This window comes from Thrips palmi, unplaced genomic scaffold (genome assembly GCF_012932325.1).
Source record: "Thrips palmi isolate BJ-2018 unplaced genomic scaffold, TpBJ-2018v1 HiC_scaffold_12, whole genome shotgun sequence".
Lineage (NCBI taxonomy): Eukaryota > Metazoa > Arthropoda > Insecta > Thysanoptera > Thripidae > Thrips > Thrips palmi.
In genome coordinates this window covers 8,547,080-8,567,129 of record NW_023144623.1, presented here as the reverse complement: position 1 = coordinate 8,567,129, position 20,050 = coordinate 8,547,080, and the positions used below count along the sequence as shown (strand labels likewise).

At 64.9% G+C, this 20,050-nt stretch overlaps 2 protein-coding genes across 2 annotated transcripts in view; one reads left to right on the top strand and one right to left on the bottom strand.

Annotated features, from left to right (window-relative positions):
• The window catches only part of LOC117640307 (E3 ubiquitin-protein ligase MYCBP2), a 171,444-nt gene that overhangs the window by 146,599 nt on the left and 4,795 nt on the right, over window positions 1-20,050 (bottom strand). The gene's annotated exons all lie outside the window — the stretch shown is intronic.
• Window positions 5,283-19,987, top strand: LOC117640306. The gene is made up of 4 exons (XM_034376707.1): window positions 5,283-5,395; window positions 16,284-16,790; window positions 16,904-17,158; window positions 17,258-19,987. Exons 1-4 carry the CDS (start codon window positions 5,288-5,290, stop codon window positions 18,068-18,070), a joined length of 1,683 nt encoding a protein of 560 aa, XP_034232598.1. The 5' UTR covers window positions 5,283-5,287; the 3' UTR covers window positions 18,071-19,987.

The following is a 20,050-nucleotide window of genomic DNA, read 5'->3' as shown; positions in this document are numbered from 1 at the left end:
TCTCGTTTTTGGTGTGTTTTTTTGACGCCACTATACGGCAGATTACGAGCGTGCCGGACGCACGCCAGTGCGAGTGAGTAAGAGAGTGAGAGAGAGAGAGAGAGAGAGAGAGAGAGAGAGAGAGAGAGAGAGAGAGAGAGAGAGAGAGAGAGACGGCCCACGAATCCAATTGGCAGCCACTTTGCTTCAAACGCGCGAGTCGCGGCAACGCGATAACGCTTCACTGCGACCGATCTCCGCGCCCAGCCTAGCTAGCCTGGCCCAGCCGCATGCCGGCAGATGTTTTCTGTCTGGTCTTCCCTCCAAACCCAGTGGCGGTACAGGCAGCGAAATCGGTAGCGCCTTTCTATTGGCGGTGGAATCAGGGGCCCGCCAGTTCGGCAGCCCGCAAACGAGTGCCGATGCCGTCCGGGCGACAGGCCACAATCGGCATCGAAAAGGCATTCCGAAGTTGGAGCGCGCTCCAAACGCAAGCCGTCCGGGCCGCAAAACACTACGGGGCCCCGGACTCGGGCCTAATGACTGCAGCCCCCGCCCCTCTCCCTTCCCAGGACCCCTTCCCAGGACCCCGGCCCAGCCCCCAAGTTTTAAAACCGGCTTTGGGGAGCGGGCGGAGCGGAGCAGGCGGAGTAGGCCGTGGGTGTGGTAAGGGACTCCGCCACGCACTCGAAGGGGTGGCCGCCGCCGTCTCTCTCGCACTCGCGGGGCGCCCCGTCGGGGTGCGAGAGAGACGGAGCGACTCTCGCTTGATTAATGCAAATAACGACAAAAGGAGCGCGAGTCCGCAAACGGCGGAGGCAAGGCGGAAGACGCCAAGGCGGCCAAGGCGGCGGCCTGCACTGTAGGGACTGCGGGGGGCGACGAGGAGGAAGACGAATAGTTTTGGCGCGCGGGTAAAACTTGTGTGAAATGTGGCGGCGGGGGTGTGGCCGAGGGCGGGGCGGGGCGGGGCGGGACGTCTGCGTCCTGCGCCACGGACCGCAGAGCTCTGCTAGCCCGGAGCAGCCCCAGTAGGGGCAGGGGCTCTACTTGGCCTGCAGACGGGTAACAAAGCGGAAAGCTCCGAGAATGGTCCGGGCCGGGCGGGGCGAGGCGGCGTGGCCCTCGGCCCGGCAGGCCGCAGACAGAGGGGTCCAGAGAAGGACACTACTTGTGCTCCACGGCGATCATGCGAGAGCGAGGAGGGGGCGGCTTGGCGGCTACACCAGGGTCCGCAGTGGCATAGGCACCTAACAAAGCGTGGCGGAGTGGTTTCAGCGATCCCCGGCCGCCGCCACCGCGCCGCCAGAACCCTCGGGAGAGGGCCCCGGCCGGCCCGGCCCCCGCATCCCCCAGCAGCCTAGACAAAGCCGCTATCGACGCGTCCTGCCCCAATGAGTGGCCGCTGTCCCTCCCTCCGTGCCGGCTTCTCGCGGCCGCGTCGACGGCGGCGTCCTCGTGGCGGTCCTTGTGGCGGTCACCTCCAGCTTCGCGTTCGCCCCGCCGCATTAGCAGGCTGTTGCCCCCAAGTGACCCTGGAGGGCGCCACACTGCCACCCAATCGAAGCCCTGCCCGCCGAGACGGAGTGCGGCGGAGTGCTGCGGTAACTAAACCTCTTTGGCGGGCCCGCGCCGACTCGGCTCCGGGGAGGCGGAAAAAATGCGCGAAACGGAGACGACGAGATGACGACGCGCAGCGCGCCGCGCGCAGGCTGGCGGGACAGACGAGCTGGCAGGCAGGCAGGCGCGTCGTTAGAGGGAAATGACGATTAATTTCTCCGGCAGAGTGCGTCCCGCGCGTCCCGGCGCCTCAATTTGTATCTTCTTTCTTCTTGTCGTTCTTGCCGCGAAAGGCGCTCCCCCGCTGGTGACGGATCGGGCCGGGCCAGGTTCGCGCACTGCTGCAACTGGCCAAAAATTTCAAAACGAGGAAGAAAACGGCGAAACATTTTGTGGCGACAGAGCTTTGGGCGGGTGGGGCGTAGGGCGGACCGACCCAAGTACAAAGCAAGACTCTGCTGCTTAAGTGGGGAGGGTGGGTTGCGGGGATTTAGGGCCCACTGCAACTTGCTATGACTCCGTGCCAGTCCGAGCCTCTCTGCGCCGTGCCGCGCCGTGCCGGGCTCGCCGGCCCAGCTCACTGTCGAGTTCCGGCGTTCCGGCACCACAGGAGTGCTCGGGGGCCGTACTTAAGTCGTGCAGCCACTTTTCCCCCCCTCCAGGACGATGACCCCGGCCAGCACGGCCAGCACGGCCACTCTCGCATACTCAAAATTGGCGGGGCGCGAATTCCAGACCCACCCCTCTTGCGGGCGTCCCTCTGTCTCTCTCGCACTCACGGGCCGCCCGGCCTCGGGGTGCGAGAGAGACAGACTTGTTTCGGACGTCTGCTCGGCGCCCTCGGGCGCCCGTCGCCCTCGTCGTCCTCCACGTCAAGCAGTCCACTGCACTTACTCACCGCGATGAAGCGCCCCGGCGGCGTCCCCTCTCGTCCCTCCGGCCGGGCGGCCTGGCAGCCTGGCGGCCTGGCCGAGCTGGCAGCCAGCGAGGACTCACTCACCTGTAACATACGTCATGCCATTACTCTACGTTAGTCCGGGCTCCAAGGCCGAGGCCGCCGCGCCGAGCCAAAATCCCCGAAGGGGGCGGGGCGGGGCGCGTTCGGTATTGCTGCACTGGCAGCCTGGCAGCCGTCGCACCGATACGCCCTCTACGTGCAGCCATATTTGCCCCGCGTGCGGAATCCATTCATTCCCTTGGCACATAGGACGAACACACGTGTGTGTGTGTGTGTGTGTGTGTGTGTGAGTTTGCACGCGTACGAGTACGTACGGAGCCCCGCACGTTGTAGAAATGTGAGACTGTAAAGCAGAGTGAGCATTGCCTTCACCAATCGACATTATTTATCGCAAATTTTCCCTCCGTTTTTGTGTTGTTGTTTTTTTCTTTTGGTTCGGTTATTCCGCTGTACCGCCCCGCTGCGAATACACTGTACGACGTGGGCGCGGAGCACGCACGCACACACACACAGACAGACGCGCCCCGTTTACCGAGCCAATCATCTGCGCCGGTCGGGGTGGCGCGGGGCGCGGCAAATTCAAAACGTGTTTCGTGCAAATAACGCACCGCGAGTACGTAGTACGAAGTACGTACTGTACCGCCCCGCGCTGCGCGCGCTGCCGGGTGCCGCGAAAAACGTAACGCAATGCGACGGGTCCGGCTCCGTTCCGCTCCACGACTAGACGACACCCGATCCGGCCGGCACGCTGTCTCTCTCGCACGCCTCTCGCCGCGAGCGCCAGAGAGACAGAGCGACGAAAGCACTGTTCGGAATCCACCCGCCTGCCTCAATCCGCAGATAGCGGGCGCAAAAACCAGCGCAGCCAGCGCGGCCGAGCGATGCAGGAGGAGATCGGTTTGTCGCGCTGTCTCTCTCGCACCCTTACGGAGAGGCCCCTGAGTGCGAGAGAGACAGAGCGATTCGCAGAGACGGGGGCGCCTGTGAGGTAGGCAACGAGGCCGCATCGGTGGCCGGCGGGCTGCCTGCCGCCACGGCGCGCTGCGTGGCCGCGTTGCCTGGCCGCCCAGCCCCGCCCCGACCGCAGCGCACCGCATTGCAGCTTCGGACCCCGGCCCAGGCCCCACAGGCGCTGCGGCCCGGACCAAGCAGGCGGCAGCAGCTCGCCGACGAATTTCTTTAACAAACCAAGTCCGCATGCATAATGCATGGCGTCTCGCAACTAGCGCCGGCCATTACAGCCTGCCAGCTCGGGCGTCCGGCGCGGCAGTGGCGTGGCTGGGCGTGGCCCCGCCCCGCTCGCAACGGCTCCCCTGGCCGTAACCAGGGAACACCTTTATCGGGAGATAAGTGCTAAACTGTACAACGCCCCGCAGCCCCGTAGACAAGAGAGGGGGCCGGGGGCTGCCAGGGGGCTGCCCGGGGGCAGGCAATCCCCCGTCCGCCGTTGTCTTGCAAGATTACCACGGCGACGCGCGGCCGGCGAGGACGTAACTGCAGTTTGACACCCTCGTCCGACGACGCGACGGCCACCGCCAAGGCCGCCGCCCCACCTGACATCCGCCAAAGTGGCGCTTCAGATTCGCATCGAGATTCGGCCGAGTGCCGCGCGCATCACATTCACATTTCCCCTCCGGCTCCGTCGGGTGGCCGAGCGATCGCGAAGAGTCGTTTCGTCGCTCCGTCTCTCTCGCTCCCTCGCACCCCTGCGCAACGCCCCATGAGCGCGACAGAGACGGAGAGCCACAACGACTCGGAATGAGTCTGCCGCTCCGCTCCGTGACGGCCGGCGGACAAAGACTTGGGTCGCCTCCAATCGTACCAACAAAATGTTTCCTTTACTCTTCCGGGCCGGGGGCGGGCTGGGGGCGGGCCCGGGGCCTGGGAAAGTGGGAGGGGGAAGGGGCGCCGTCGCTTCATATTGACAGTCGGCAGCGGGGAGCGCAGAGCATATGAAATGTCGGTACGGCACGGCACCCGCTCCCCCCGCGCTGCGCGCTGCGCCCCGCACCGCGCGGCGTACGTGCGACCAGGACGTGCAGCAGATCGCGATGACGGAAATGCCGATACGGCAATTCAGAAAGTCAACAGAGTCTCTCTTTCGCCTATGGTCCCCACGGCGCGGCGCGGCGCGGTGAGACGCGAGGGGAGACCTAGGACTTCACAAACACAATCCCCGATACGGCATCAAAAGAAAAACAGAGCGCACCGCACCGCGACGCCACCGAGTCCGCACCCACCCCCACCACGCACGCACGGCCCCGCACGGGGTCAGCCCTCGGGAGGAGTCTAGCAGCCCGCCGCCCCTCCACTGTCGCGCTGTCACTAGCAGGGCCCAGGACAGCGTCAAAGGCCGGGCCGGCGATTCAAAAACTTGACGACTGTCTCCCCGCCGCCGCAGGCTCCAGGGCGGCGACCTCGCGACCTCGCGACCTCGCGACCCAGTTCCAAACGAGGAACCAAGTCAGCGTCCGTCCCTCTCGCAAGTTACTGGACGCCCTACGAGTGCGAGAGAGACGGCTGTCAGCTTTGTGTTGAGTTTATGCTAATCGAGCGTGTTTTTGTTGTGTTGCAGGTCGGCGCCGCGATGCCGCACCGGCCGCTGGACGCGGGGCTGGACGGGCATCTGGCGGCGCGCGGGGCCCTGCCGGCCGCCCTGCCCGCCCTGACGGGGCCACGACGGAGAGGGCGATGAGGCTGCTGCCCATGCTGCTGCTGCTGGGGGCCGCGGGGGCGGCGGGGGGCGGTGGCGGCGGCGGGCCGGCGCCCCTGTCCCTGCCCACGTTCCAGATGCCCCACGGACGGGGCCTGTGCGACCTGCGGGCCGGCCCCCGGCCCCTGTGCGACTGTGACCTCGCCGTGGGCCGCGTCAACTGCACCTGCCCGCCGCACTACCAGGTGAGTCCGCGACCCGCTGGCGCGCACACCGCAAACACGCCGCCATTTTGGCGCCACAAATAATTGAACATCGGCGTCCGTTTTATAACGCGTACGCACGCCGGGGGGTCCCTGCCCCGGCCGACCCGGCCTGCCCGCCTGTTTCTGTCTCGCTCGGCCAAAGTTTCGGCGCAAGTTTACCTCCGCCGCCGCTTCACTTGGCTTGGCCTCACTTGTCTTCGTCGGCGGGGTGCAAAACGAGCCCGGGTCCGCGGCCAAGCGGCCAACCGCCGGACGGACGGCCGAGTCAAAAACTTGGCCGGTGTCGCAGCGGCGAGGCCCCGGCGTGCGCGCGAGGCGAGTCGAATGCGGTGAGCGATGGCCAATCGAGATGGCCCCGCCAGGACGTGGCAGTGGCGTGCCGCGCCGTGCCGGCGGGGAAGGCCACTAGGCCAATAAGTGGGCAACCGAGCGGGGCGGCGGGGCGGCCGAGGCCCGAGGAGCTGGCCGGCACAACTTGCTGGCCGACAGCACGGCCCGATCGGCCGATCCCCAAGAAACTTGTCAAGGGCGTCCCGGACTGGGCCCCGCCCCGCCCCGCCCCGCCCCGCCCATCCGCACGGCGACCTGACCTCACGACTCACCCTTCCGGGCGCTACCCCTCGCCCTTTGATGCCGGCGTCCTTGGAAACTAAAATGATAGATCGACTTCACCATCGATATCTCTCGGACTTGGCGGAGGCGCTGCTATGGACGATTCGACGGCGCCCCGGGGCCCGCCCGGCCCGGACTAGCCCAAGGACGCGAGCTAACACGTCGTAGCGAGCGTGGTGGCGATGGGCGTCGTCGCGACCTTCAAACGTGCTCCAGGCTCCACGGCGGCGAGGGCGAGGCCCGCGTACCTGCAATTTACTTTCTCTCTTTTTCGACGGCCGGGCGACGCGGGCGCTGGCGGCACGTCGCAAAGCCATTGCAAGCGGCCCCACCCCGCCCCGCTCCGCCGCGGTGCAGCCCGGTGGCGCCACGACACCCCAGTGTGCGTGCGCGTTATTTATTTAAGGCTGCGGCGCGCTCGGGGCGCTGCTGGCCCCCGCCCCGCCCCGCCCCGGCCCGCCGCGATAGACGGCTATACGGTCGAATCGGAAAACAAGTGCGAGAAAAACAGGCCAAACTGCTCAAGTTGTGCGCGTTTTATGAGCGCCATCGCTCCGAGCCCGACTCCCACTCCTGCCGGTCCAGGACGGTCCGCGGCCTCGGCCTGCTCGGCGAGGTTGGCCGAGGCCGGCGTCGGAGGCTGGGGCCGAGGCGGCCGAGGCCTTACGATTCGCAGCGCGTTGCCGAGCGTTTTCCGATGCAGGACAGCAATTCATCCCGGTGCTTCGCTCCGACCCTGTAGGGAGGGTGTGGGGGCCACTGTGGGGCCCACCGTCGGGCGCAGTGCAGGGTCGGTTCAGTTTGGCCACCTGTCCATTACCGGGCCGGACGTGCCGGCCGGCGGGGCGCGGCGGGGGCGGCGGGGCGCGGCGGGGCGCGGCGGGGCGCGGCGGGGCGCGGCGGGGCGCGGCGGGGGCATCAAACGCCAGGCCGCGCCAGTGCCACGCCAGTGCCACGCCAGTCCCAATCATGGACTGCATCTACGGGGAGGCGGCCAGCGCCACGCATGACGTGAATGCGCGGCGCAGAAGTACACCGCAAAACAATCAAAAACAATGAAGCGCCAAGGAAAATAAAAACAACAACAGCGGAGCCCAGCCTCGGGCAGGGCGTCGACTGCGTCTTGAACGCGGCAGCGCGGCAGCACAAAGCCCCGCCGGCACCTTGAAGGCCTTGAAGGCGGCCGCGAGCGTCCGCGCCATTATGCTGTAAGAATGCCCGAGAGACTTTTAGCGGAGCAGCCCGGGAAGTGCAAGTGAACAGCCACGGCGTCGCTCCCCTCTCCCCCGTCCGAACCCCGCGGCAGTACCGCGCCGCCGCGCCGCCGCCCTCTCCCGGGGCCGCCGATTTGGAAGTGGCGAGGCGACGTCGTTTAAAATTACTTTCCCCGTGGAAATTTTTCGGGCGGATGGAGGTGGAAAATTAGTGTAGAACAGCGGCGGGGCGGAGAGGGGATGGTGGCCGTGGGGAGCCAGGCCAGCCGAGTCGGGGCCGAAGAGGCCGCCGTCGTGGCCCTGCAACAATTTCCGCCGCGGGCCTGGCTCGGACGGCAGGGCGTCGTGTTTGCTGCTTGTTGTGGAGCTTCCAGTGGCGCAGTCCCGCGGCGACGGCGTGAAGCACGCGGATTAAGCGCGCAGGGCTCGCAGCTCGCAGGGGGCGAGGCAGGTCCGAGGTGCGCCAGGAAGTCCGCTCCCGAAACAGCGTCGCGCCGTCTCTCTCGCCCTGCTGGCGCGTCCCGGCGTCCCGCGGGGGCGCGAGAGAGACAGAGCGACCAAGTTCGGAAAAAGCCTGCCGGCGCCACACTCTGCCTTTGACGCGCGCCTCATTGTGCCTTCAAAGCGGCCACTTCCGCCGTGGAGCCGCGCCACTGCGCACTCCGCCCCGCTCCGCCCCGCGAGGCCGTGCCGTGGGCGCCAGAAATTCGTCTCGACGCGATCTCAGTCCCGAATGCTGAAATGAGACTGAAACGAAACGCGTGATGGTACCAACAAACTCCTCGTTTCACGCGGAATCCAACGGTACCATCATGTGTTTGATTCGGATTGGTTTGAGGAATGAAGGCAGTGCGGCTGCAGGGCCGCCTGGCGGGTGGGCAACCCTCTGGCGCGGCTGCGAGCGCGTTGCCTACTCTCACGGCTGGCCGGCCGCGGCGCACCGGCGCGGTGCCGCTGGCTGTGCCAAACCCAATAAGCGGCTCCGCCTTTCTTCTTTGTCGTCCCGCGGCGGCCCGGGGCAGAGGAAGCGAGACGGCTACAGCCAATCTCGAAAAACGGCCGTCGAGGAGGAACGAGAATCCCTCGCGCCGCCGCGGCAGCCATCACGTGAAAAACTTGATTTGAGCGCCGCGCCTCGAGGAGGACGGCCATCTTTACGGCGGCCGGGAGGCCTGCTGCTGCTGCTGGCCCAGCTTCTTGTTATCTGTGTCTGCCGTCCTCCGCTCCGATGGTTACGGCCGGATCAACGTCACGTGGCGCGGCGGGGCGTGGCGGGGTGGGGCGGGGCGGCCAGCAAAACCAGCGGCCCGGTCCGGCCGATCCAGGTGAGGGCGTCCGTCTCCTCCAGCGCGCCCCGGGCGTGACGGGGTACAAGAAGGTGGCGTTGGCCGAGGAGGACAGCACTGGGGCAGCGAGGCGCCCTGCGGCGGGGGGTGGCGCCCTGGCGGCGGTAGCGCTGCCGCTGTGTTTCGCGGTTTCCTGCATTTCCAGCGCGTACGAATTTCCCGGGCGGAAACATCTTTACGCGAACAGGGTCCGCCTCCGACGCGATTCCGAACACGGTCCGAGACACTGTTGGAGACGGGTTCCCGTGAGCACTCAGCGGGCATTCACATTGCGATACAGATTGCGATACACATCGCCACGATGCTGAGGAAGGAACTGATCCCACTGGCCGCTGGGCTTGGCGCGCTTGGCGTGGCTGCACTGGGCCGGCCGAGGCTGGCGGCCGCTGGCGGCGGTCGGGTCGGACGTGCCGCTCAAATAGAGATGGGCCGGGTTAGGGTCCGCGTCGGGGGCGGCGGGGGGCGGCGGGGGCGTGCCCTCGGGCTCGGGGGGTCACTTTGAGGCCGCGATCCCAGCCGCCTCCTTCCAGGCCTGCGCCCAGCCCAGGCCTGCTGCTGCTGCAGGCTCCAGGCGTAAAACCGACGGCCATATCGTAAAGAGCAAATCCTGGCGAGGGCACGCTCGTCTCCCTCGCACCCCTCCGGGACCGCCGGGGCGCGCCGTGAGAGCGAGAGAGACAGCGACGCGACGCGGCGGGCAGAAATAAAACGCGCCGAGTCGGATAAGCCGATAATCTGATGGCGCGCTGGGACATCTGCCTCGCCGCGCGACAGCGCGACCCCACGCACGGCGTCATCGCGGACGCTGCGGAACGCCCCGGAACGCCCCGGAACGCCCCGGAACGCCCCGGAACGCCCCGGAACGCCTGGCGGACTGGGGATCCCCTCCGAGGCGCCACTAAGTGAATTCCCCCCGGTCTTTGCATAGCGCCGCCAGGCCGCGCGTCGTCTGATTCGCGATGAGAATGCATGCATGAAGCTAGTCTGCACACACTCCCTCCCCCACCCCTCTTTTTCCCTGCGGGATCGAGGCAGCGGCGCCTGGGAGGCGCGGCTCGCAGCGGCTTCAATAATGCCTTTACGATCCGCGACGATGTCGCGAGCCTCCGCCGCGCCGATTCAATCCAGGTGACACGATAAAGCCAATCACCAGCCGGCGCGCAGCGCGCAGGGCCGCCAGGAGGAGGAGCTCCGCGTGGAGCGCAGGGCCGCGACGCTCGCGACGAGGAGGAGACTTGGAGAGGCGCTCAAGTTTGAAGAGTTTGGCGCCGCGGAAGCGACGGAGAGGAGCCGCCCGCTCGAAGGAGTTTGGTCAGGACGGACACGCCCAGCCTAGCCTGGCGTCAAGCTGATCGGCCCTTTTAAACAACAAAGTCCGCGGCAAGCTGGAAGCTCGGCTAAAGCAGGCCTGCCCACTGAAACCGCTGGAGAAAACTAAACAAAAGAACCGCCGCGGCGCCGCGCCTTGCAACGCGTCTAGGCGAGGCAACAAACAGCTCTGGCCGGCGAACGCGGCGGCGGCGGCGGTGGCGGAGGGGTGGAAAGGGTGTCGTAACCAGGAAGTCGCAGTGGGGGACAGGCTGTCCACTCCAACGGCACCACGCCGGGGGAGGAAAAGTGCAGCGCGGGAGCGATGAAATCTTAAGAGACGACCTCTCGTAACCGCGGCGGCGAGGCGGCACGGCGGCGTGCGATCAGGCGGAAAGACGGGCTGCGGGCTCGCTGCCCCGGGGCTGTCTGGACCGAGGGGGAGGGTGGGGAGGGGCAGTGTTTAACGCTTCAGGAGGCGCGTTTTGAACTGCCTGGCCGGCCGAAATGGGAGAGGCTGGCCAGCACCAAAATGGCTTGGGGTCGGTGGAGGAGGCAAGCCGAGCTCGACAAGTGTGCCCCCGGCCCGGCCCGCCCCGCCCTCGAGACCAACTTGGGGAACAACTCACGGGCACAGTGTGCGAGGCTGCGAGGCACACCGTGGGGACACCTTGAGACGGCTCGGGGACGGGCGGGACGGACAACCCAATGACAGCTTGGAAACAACGGGCGGCCTGGGGAGGCGTCGTCGTCGCGGCGCCACGCATTACCAGTGTGCCCGGCCGCCTGGCCCGCAGACGAGCGGAGCGGGTGCAGCCGGGGCACGCCAAGCGGAGCCGAGCCGAGCCGGGGACTTGAGCACTGTCAGCGACACGCCCACGCTCCCGACGCAAGCGCGCGGCGCGCAGTGGGCCAGAAGACCGGTGGTTGCGGTCAAAGTCCCGGACGGGTTTTGGGCTCCAGAGTCGCTGAATGGGACTCGAATCGAACGTGTGACCCCATCAATGGATTGCTCTCCGAACGAGGAATCCATAGGTGGGGTCACACGTTCGATTCGAGTCCTGTTCAGCGACTCTGGAGCTCGAAACGCGTCTAGGGTCCCACTGTGCGGCGGCGGCAGCGGAGCGCCCGCCAGACTCGCCATGCCGTGCCGCCGAGCAGCCGTGCGGTCGGGTTGCCTACTCGCCGGGCGCTCCTCGCTCCGGCCGACGAGTGAGTTGCGTTGCGTTGCGTGCTGCGCCGTGCCGAGTGTTTCAAAGCGCGGCGGCGCGGCCTTTTGTTTTATTTCCGAGAGACAACTCGACCGACAGCCGAAAGCCCTTGACGCGCGGCGCGACGTGCCCACGCATTGACATTCACCCCGTCACCCGCGGCGTGCAGCGTGGTCGTCGACCCCTGCAGCCAGCCAGGCAGCCAGGCGGGCAGGCAGCCAGGCAGCCAGCCCGGGGCACGGCGCGTTTGCCCAGGGCAAAGCGAAGTGGGGCGGGGCGGTGACAACTCGACAATCATGTCGCCGCCAATGAAACGCGACATCGAGGACTACACGCGGCGATGCGGCGGAGCGAAGCGCGGCGTCGAACGTCGACGCCGCGAAGACGCCACCCCCGCCAGCGGCAACACAGCGAAAAAAAAGAGTAAAAAATAAAGAAAAAGGAGAACAGTACGCGCGCGGGGCGCGGGAGAGAGAGAAAAGGGGGAAACCGCGAAAAGAAGAAAATAAAAGTGTGTGTGCATTATGACGACGACAGGGGAGGCGGCGGAGGGAGGAGAAAGCAGCGGAAGTAGTAGTGCGAGAGGAAACTCTGCCAGAAGAAAGCTCCGGCAAGAAAGTGCGACAGCAGAGAAACAGGGGCGGGGCTGGCCGGGCGGGGCCGGGCGGGGCGCAAGCAGGCCATGTCCTTCCGTGGCTGGGGGCGCGCTGTACCGCGCGCTGCGCACTGGCGGCACTGGGGGCGTACACAGGCCTGCCACGTTGTTTGCTGGGCACCACGGTCCGCTGCCCTGGCCGCGGTGCTGCGCGCTGCGCGGGGGCGGGGACCGACGGGGACCGACGGGGACTCCGTTCAGGCGGAAGCGACGTTTTGACGTTCGACTGCCCCCCCGGCCCCCGCAGGGGTCACCACCACCACCACCGCGGCCAGCAGCACGGCCCGCCGGCCCGACCGCACACCGCAACCATTGTCGCCATGGTAACGTCCGCGGCCGTGAGGCGTGGTGGTGGTGGCGGCGGTCCCCGAGGGCACGGCGACGGGAAGGGCCTATATCGCGGCGCGCACACACCGACACACTCACACACGCGCGCGGAGTGGCGTAGTGGCTGGTGGTGGGTTCGCCGCGGGGCAGCAAGGGTTAACGCTTCGTCATGTGGCGGCTGCCGCCCCCGGTTCGCTTCCGCTCCCCGGCCCGCCCCCGGGCCGCCCCCTACCCGCCCCCCTCCACAAACACTCCGTGACGGGCGCCGCGTTGAATTCCAGATCAGTTCATTCTCGGGGGTGTTACGCAAAAATCATTGATGTGCGGCTGGCGCTGCTCGGCGCGGCTCGGCGCGGCTCGGAACGGCACGGCGGGTGTGCGATCGGAATGGAATTAGGACTGACTCATTTCCATGCGCATTTCCCCCTCGGCATGCCTCTCTATCTCTCTATCCGTGCCTCCGCGGCCGCCGCCCTCTCTATCACGTCATCCCGGCGGTGGAGACGCGAAGCCCGGAAATGTAAATGAAGCAGGTCAAGGAACACGTCAACATGGCCGCACGCACCGCAGCCAGCGCGGGCTGCCTGGCTGGCAGCTCGGGCTGCCGGCACCAGGAAGGCATTAGAGTCACGCCCGGTGACTGCGCGGCCAGACAAAAAGAGACAATTCTCGTCCTGTCTCCGCGCTCCCGGCAACGGCCTGGTTAATGAGCCCCAAAAAAATGAAAACAAAAACATCCCCTTTTGTTACCACCCCACCGCGATGTGTTCGACGGCGTCCTCAGCCTGCCCCGTGTGGCGGACAGGTGCGGCGGCGCGGGGCACGAGGCCGCCGTCAAGGATGAAGGCCTCCCCACGACCCATCAGCCCGCCACTCCGACGCTCAAACTATTCTCAAACTCAATTGGGGGGCCGGAGATCGAACCCTGGACTGCCGCGCAGGGCAGGCGGGCAGCCCGAGCAGGCAGCCCCTGCAGCGGGCCGTGCCGTGTCGAGCCGCGCCCCTTCGCCCTTAGCTTTCAACCGCTTTCCCTCCTGGGGCCGGGCAGGGCGGGGCAGGGCGGGGCAGGGCCGATGTGCGTGCGGGGGAGCAAGGAATCACCCTTCTCGCTCGCTCGGGCAGACTGCTGGAGTCTCAGGCAGGCTCCAGGGGCTGCGAAAGGGATCCAGCAAGCTAAGGGAAGCCTCCAGGCCGCCTCCAGGCTCCAGCGGGCTCATGTCAGGCTGAAAAGAAAGGCTCCAGCGAGAATGGTAAACGTTCCTGAAAGGCTCAAGCGTCGTCGTCAGCCCCGATGACCTCCGGGCCGAGTCCGAGCGGGGCTTCCGTCTCTCTCGCACCCATGTGGGCGCCCCGCTGGAGTGCGAAAGAGACAGCGACGGGGGCACTGTTGGAAATTCCCCGGCCGCAGCCGGTTTCGCCGCGGCTGCAGTGGGCGACAGGGAGGGACGACACGGCGCGGCACGCCGCACGCGCCGCACGCACTGCGAGGCGCAGTGCCCATTCATGGACTCCCACACTGGTCGTCGCGCAGCGCGGGACGGGGCGGGGCGGGGCGCGGGACTGCGGTGTGGTTCCAGCCGGCCTGTCCCCGCACGACATAGGGAATTCACCCGCAGACAAAGGGGCGAAATGGGGAGCAAGGGGTCCCGACCGTCCCGCCACCAACGCGGCACGCCGCGCCGCGCCACGGCAGTCGAGTGGAGGCCCAGGCCAGGCCCAGGCAGGGCCCCCCAACCCATCACCCGGACGAGCCAATGGACTCGCTCCGTCCGCGCGAAAGCCCCGCCAAAAATACGGTTACTGCCCCCCACGCGTCGTAAAATTGGCCAAAACCCGCGCCACTCCGCGCGCCCGCCGACAGGTATTTTGGCGACAGCCTCGACGGCGGCGGCGCGGGTTCAAAGACCGACTTTTTTGTTCCGTCTTTTTTCTCCTCCCTTTACTGGCCGGAGTGCAATTCGTGCTGTGTGTGCTGTGTGCGGCCCCGATGCACTCACAGAGCGCCCGCTTTGAGAATAGTCACGCTTTATTGGGCATCCAGGACTCAGATAAAATTTCAGGACCTTTTCCGTCCCTTTCCTTCCTTCCGATCGTCCTTTTTCTGCCCCAAGCCTGCCCGCCCAGCCTCTCACTCGAGAACAGAGGAAAGGAGTGAGGCGGGGCGGCGCCGACCCAATACGGTCCGCGACCCGCGATCCGCGATCCGATCCGCAGGGATTATCCTGGATTATCAGAGTGGCTTGGGTTCGGGGCCGACCGGCCAGGTTGCGCGGGACGCGGCGGGACGACCGGCTGCCGCGGGCTGCGTTCGAACAGTGTGCTTTCGCCGCTCCGTCTCCGTCGCACCCGCGGGGCGCCCGGCAGGCCCCTGGCGGAGCGAGAGAGACGCCGACATTGTTCGGAGTGATCCCGCTGCGCTGCCCGCTGCCCCGTGGCTGCCCGCAGCCACAATACACACAGCTCGCTGTTTCCGTTTTGCCCTTCTTTTCCCCTCGGTAAATGAAACCGCGCTGCTGCCTGCTGCCGCCAGTGGGCTGACTCCGAGGGTCGTTTTTTGCCGCTCTGTCTCTCTCGCACCTACATGGGACGTCCCATGAGTGCGAGAGAGACAGAGCGACGAAGACGACTCTCGGAATCGGTCCGCAGGCTGACGCCAGGCTGACGCCAGGCTGACGCGCCGCTGGCTGCCATGGCGTTCTGCTCGGCGTGACAGGCAGCGCCCCAGACGGGCTGGGCTGGGTCCGCCCTCTTTCCCCTTTCATTCATATGCAGATGGAGGAGGCGCGGAGCGCGTTCAGCGCTGTGAGGGGGCAGCGCGGGGCAGCACAGCGCAATGCCCCAGAGAGGTGGACACGGCCCTCGTCGCTCTGTCTCTCGCACCCCTACGGGGCGCCCCGTGAGCGCGAGAGAGACGCGGCGAGTTTTGAATCACCCGGCAGGGTCGGCGCGGCTCGTTGATAAACCATTCTATTTGCGCGTTGCATGGTTAGCACTTGCGGCCGCCGCCGCCCCTCGCTGCAGTTTCCTCTCCCCCGCACTGTAAAAATGAAAATGCGGGACGGCGGCCGAGGCCGAGGGGCGACGGAGACGGGGCAGGCCGCGAGAGGGGGCGCAAGGAAGACAGAGGATCTGTAGCAAACTTTTCCACTCGCCGAGTTTCCGACGGCTGTCACGCCGTTAGCAGGAGGGAGTCCTTGTCCAACCGGCAGCCAAGCGCCCCGGCCCGGCCGTCGCCCCGGTCCCCGCCCTGGCCGTGTCCGTCCCGGACTCGGTCCCGGACTCCGGGCGCCCCGCCACCCGGCACTGGTTTCGCGGCCTGGCTGGAGGGAGGCCCCACTGGGTCCCGCTGGGTCTGCGGCCCCAAGCCGTGACGCGGTATCTGATCGGGGATAACGAAGGTGGGACCCAAACAGAGAGACGTAACGTTACGGCCGGCCTGGCCGAGGCATGGCCGAGGCCTGCCAGCCCGCGCCATGAATCAGTCGGACGACGGGACGGCCCGGCCGTCCGGCAGGGTGGGGCCCCAAGCCCCGGCAGCCCTGGGCCCGGCCTGGCAAACCTTGTCCGCCCCGCTCCGCCATCATTGGCCGCCAACGTCAATCTGAATATGAATCTGACGGCAAATACGTTTTGGGCGCACTGCCCGCCCCATCTTTATATATGCCGGGCCAACCCGACCGCACAGCGCACAGCGCGCAGGACGCGCGGCTGGCTGGCCGAGTCATCAGGCTGGGAAGGGGGATGGCCGAGAGGGACGAGAGGGCCGAGGGTGGCCGAGGGCCGCCCAACAGGCCGGCAGACTCAACTGTCTCCGTCGCACTCATGGTACGGCCCCGTAGGGCCCCGTAGGGGTGCGAGAGAGACGGAGCGACGAAACGACTCTTCGGAACGGCTGGCCGGCCGGCCCCAACGTACACCATGACGCGCCGAATTTCACCCTCACTTCACTTCGTCAATCTCTGGCGGCGGACCCGGGACGCCGTCCGGGAGCGGCCCTCTGGGGCCCTCCACTCCACCCTGCGGGGCCCTCTGAGGAATGTTGGAGCGGCCCGGGGGCGACGGGGTCCGCGACGGGGTCCCTGGGGAGCGCTCTGGAGTGGCCCCACGCGCCCCGCGCCTTTTACCACGGACTAAGGGGGATTCGATTCCGCCTTGGCCGGCCCCACATGACGTCATTGCCTTCTCTGCCTGCAGGAGGAAATCGTGCTGCGGTCGCGCGGCCCCAACCACCTGCCGCCCAACGTCCGCGAGCTGGTGGTGCAGGGCTGCGCGCGCGTGCGCGTCTCGCAGGCGGCCTTCGCGGACCTGCCCGAGCTGCGGCGCGTCGTGGTGGCCGGCGTGGGCGTGCTGCACGTCGAGCAGTACGGCTTCAGCTGGAACGAGACCACGGCGTCCGTGCTGCCGCCCGAGGTCTTCCCCAGCCCGGCCGCGGGGCTGCGCATCAACGTCACCAACTGCACCGTCCCCGAGCTGCCCAGCTTCGCCTTCCTGGGCCGCCTGGACGAGGTCAACCTGCGTGGGCTGCGCGTGGGCGCCGTCAGGGCCTTCGCGTTCGCCAGCCTGCGCGCACTGCGCCGCCTCAGCGTCGTGGACTGCGAGCTGGACCAGCTCGAGTCGCAGGCCTTCAAGAAGTTCACCTTGGACCAGCTGCTGCTGCAGGGCGGCCGGGTGCGCGGCGCCGTGCCCAGCAGGACGTTCCAAGTGAGTACTTCTGCGCGACTTTCGGAGTCAGTCCGCGACCGCTGCAACGCCATCCTTCGTGCACCAAGTTTGAGCCTGGCGAACTAACCCTTGGCCTGCTTCGCCTGCTGCAGGACCTGGACGTGCGCGGCGAGCTGACGGTGGACGGCGTGCACATGGACGCGGTGCACAGCGCGGCCTTCAAGGTGCGCGGGCCGCGGCGGGTGGCGCTCACGCGCAACTCGGTGGGCGTGCTCCGCGGCGAGGCCTTCAACATCGTGTCGCACGGCCCCGTGCTCATCACCAACAACAGGCTGGGCCGTGTCGAGTCCGCCGCGCTCCGCGGCATCACCGTGGACTGGTTCACGGCCCAGAACAGCGGCGTGCAGGTGGGACTGTCTCTCTCGCACCCAGACGGCCCTGGCCCTGACGGGCTGAGCCATGAGTGCAAGAGAGACAGAGCGACTGACTCCGTGTCTGCCCCGCAGGTGCTGCGCTTCGAGAACAACACCCTGTCGGGCTTCGAGTACGGCGCCATCATGTTCAACACGACGGGGCTGGACGTGAGCGTGGCGCGCGTCATGCTGGACATGCCGTGCGACTGCGCCGCGCTCGACACGTGGGGTCGCGACCTGCTCAACGAGCCGCGCTACCCCGCGCCGCCGCTGCTGCCCGCCGTGGCGCCCGACACGCTGTTCTGCCGGCCGCGCCCCGACCGCCTCGGCGTGGGCTCGGGGCTGGGGGCGCCCGGCGGCGGCTACGTCACCGTCAAGGACTTCAAGGAGCACAGCTGCGGCTTCTTCTCCTTCAACCTGGACGTGCTCATCATCGTGGCGGCCGCGCTGGGCGTGGCCGTCATCGCCCTGCTCGTCCTGGTCGTCATCTGCTGTCGGCGGCGCGCGCGGCGACGGCGCAAGCGGCGGTGGGACGCCAACGGCCAGGCCAACGGTAACGGCACCAACGGCATGGCGCGCATCGGGCCGCCCACCGTCATCATGGACATCTCGGACGACAAGGAGGTGGAGGAGGCGCTGCGCCGCAAGTCCGGCCGCCACAAGCCGGGCATGCAGTTCAAGCGCGTCATCCAGCCCAGCGCCGAGGAGGAGCGCCACATGCTCAAGCAGGCCAAGCAGGGCAAGCAGGCCAAGGGCCAGGGCAAGGGCCAGGGCCCCTTCACCCTCGTCGTCCCCGACGGCCGCGTGTACCGCGAGACGGAGCTGCACGTCATCGTGGAGCGCGCCGAGCCGCTCCGAGAGCTGCGGGAACGAGAACGAGAGCCCCTCCAGGAGCCAGGGGGATGACCCCACGCCGCCCCCGGCTCCATGCCCGGCACCATGCACACCCCCAGCGCCATCTTCGACGCCCCCGCCTACGAAGCGCCAGCGCCGGCCAACGGCCTGGTGCTCGGGCTGGCGGGGCTCGGCACGCTGGGGTCGCGCGGCCGCGGCGCCAGAGGGTCGGGGGCGGACTTGACGCGGGGGTCCGACTACGGCGTGGACTACGGCGTGGACTACGGCGTCGTGGACTACGGCGTCGTGGACTACGCGATGGACTACGGGATGAGCAACGGCACGATGGGCAGAGGACCGCGGGCAGGCCTGGTCGGCGGCGACCGGTACCGGACAATCGTCGGCTACGGCAGGGAGCCATAGGCCTCCCTTCCCCCAGGCTGCCCTAGGCCCGTCCACTACAGTTCCTACAAGCCACCAAGCTAGTGGCGTCAGAGCGACGAAACCTTTTGTGATGAGACCCAAATAAAGCTAGCACATCATTCCAAAGCATTAAGTTAGAGTTTAAAGTATAGTCGTTAAGGCGAGGACGGGGCCGGGCCACGACGCGACTGCCCCTCCCCTCGCGAGCGAGGCCTTATTATCAAAATCTTGCAAAGTCAATTCTTGGCTATTGAGACGCTTTTAAAAAGTGGAAGAAATGAAGTTATTTTTTAAAATTGTGGTGAGTCATTGGGACACTTGCGAAACTCGCAATATATTGACATTTTTATTTGGATTGTTTTGTTTGTTTCAATGAAAAGTTAGTCAAAATTTTTGTATGATGGCTTTAAGAGCATACTGTGTGATTAATCTAAGCTTTGTAAGATAATAAATTGAACTTAAAGCTTTTGATAATAATGTGTACATAATACAGGAAATTTTTTTACTTCAAAGGATCTATTTAGAAAGATAAAAATTTTGATGAGGCCAAATGAATGATGGTATTTTAAAAATCAAACATTCAATGAAAGTGTGCCATATGAGAGTGTAAAGGAGACTAACTTCCCCAGCATTCACAAATGTGCCAAATTTTAGCATTTGTGATTTGAGTCAAGGAGGGATGCGACTGTTACATGCAAAGAACATGTAAGATCTTAATCAAGTAAGAATTCGGGTAAGAAACATTTTTAGGATAAGATCAAAAGTGCCCACTTCTAGTGTGCTGTGATAGTTTGACTAGACAAAGTTAGATGCATATCACATATCCATAGCCAAAGATTGTGTTATGGCTATGAACACAATTTCACGACTATCACCCTGAGTCATTATGAATTTTGCAATCAGAGTAGGCAGCATTTCCATCTTCAGCTAGCACCATCCATTGCAATTAAATTCTGCTGACACCCCAGGAAACAACGAAGACAACACCCAGGATTCATAAAATTATTCCAAGTAACCAACATTCCTTATACAAATAATTAATTCCATTCTTCTTAGATACTTGAAAGAAAATAATGTTCTCACTTGAATGATGTACTGTTGGGGTTTTTTTCAAGAATCATTTCATCTATCTTTCACAATTCTGAGAGTGAAAGGATAATTGTACCACCACTCGAACCTTAAGGCCATATTAATGTAAGAAAAACAAGTAAAATAAGACTTTCAGGGTTAACTTTTAAGTAGTCAACAGAATGGCACAAAACACATATTTTGTGCATTATTTGTTTTCCTTCAATTAAGTTCCTTTCCATTCAGCGAGACAAATATATTTAAGCCACAAGTCATTCACTGTACTCAAATCTTTTTTTTTCTGTTTTTCAGTATCAGACCAAAGTAAATTTGAGGCCATACAGAATGTCTGGATGTCTCAAAGCAAGATCAGTATTAAGAAACATGTTTACCGTGAACGATTGTACCAAACATTCGTATTATTCCGTAGACCCTAAACATTCTGTTAAGTTTGTACATTTTATAAAGAACTGACAACAATAAAGACACGCCATAAAATGGTTTTTCTATTTTACCTGATGACCCCACAATAACTTTTTTAAAAAAATTCTGAAATATTTT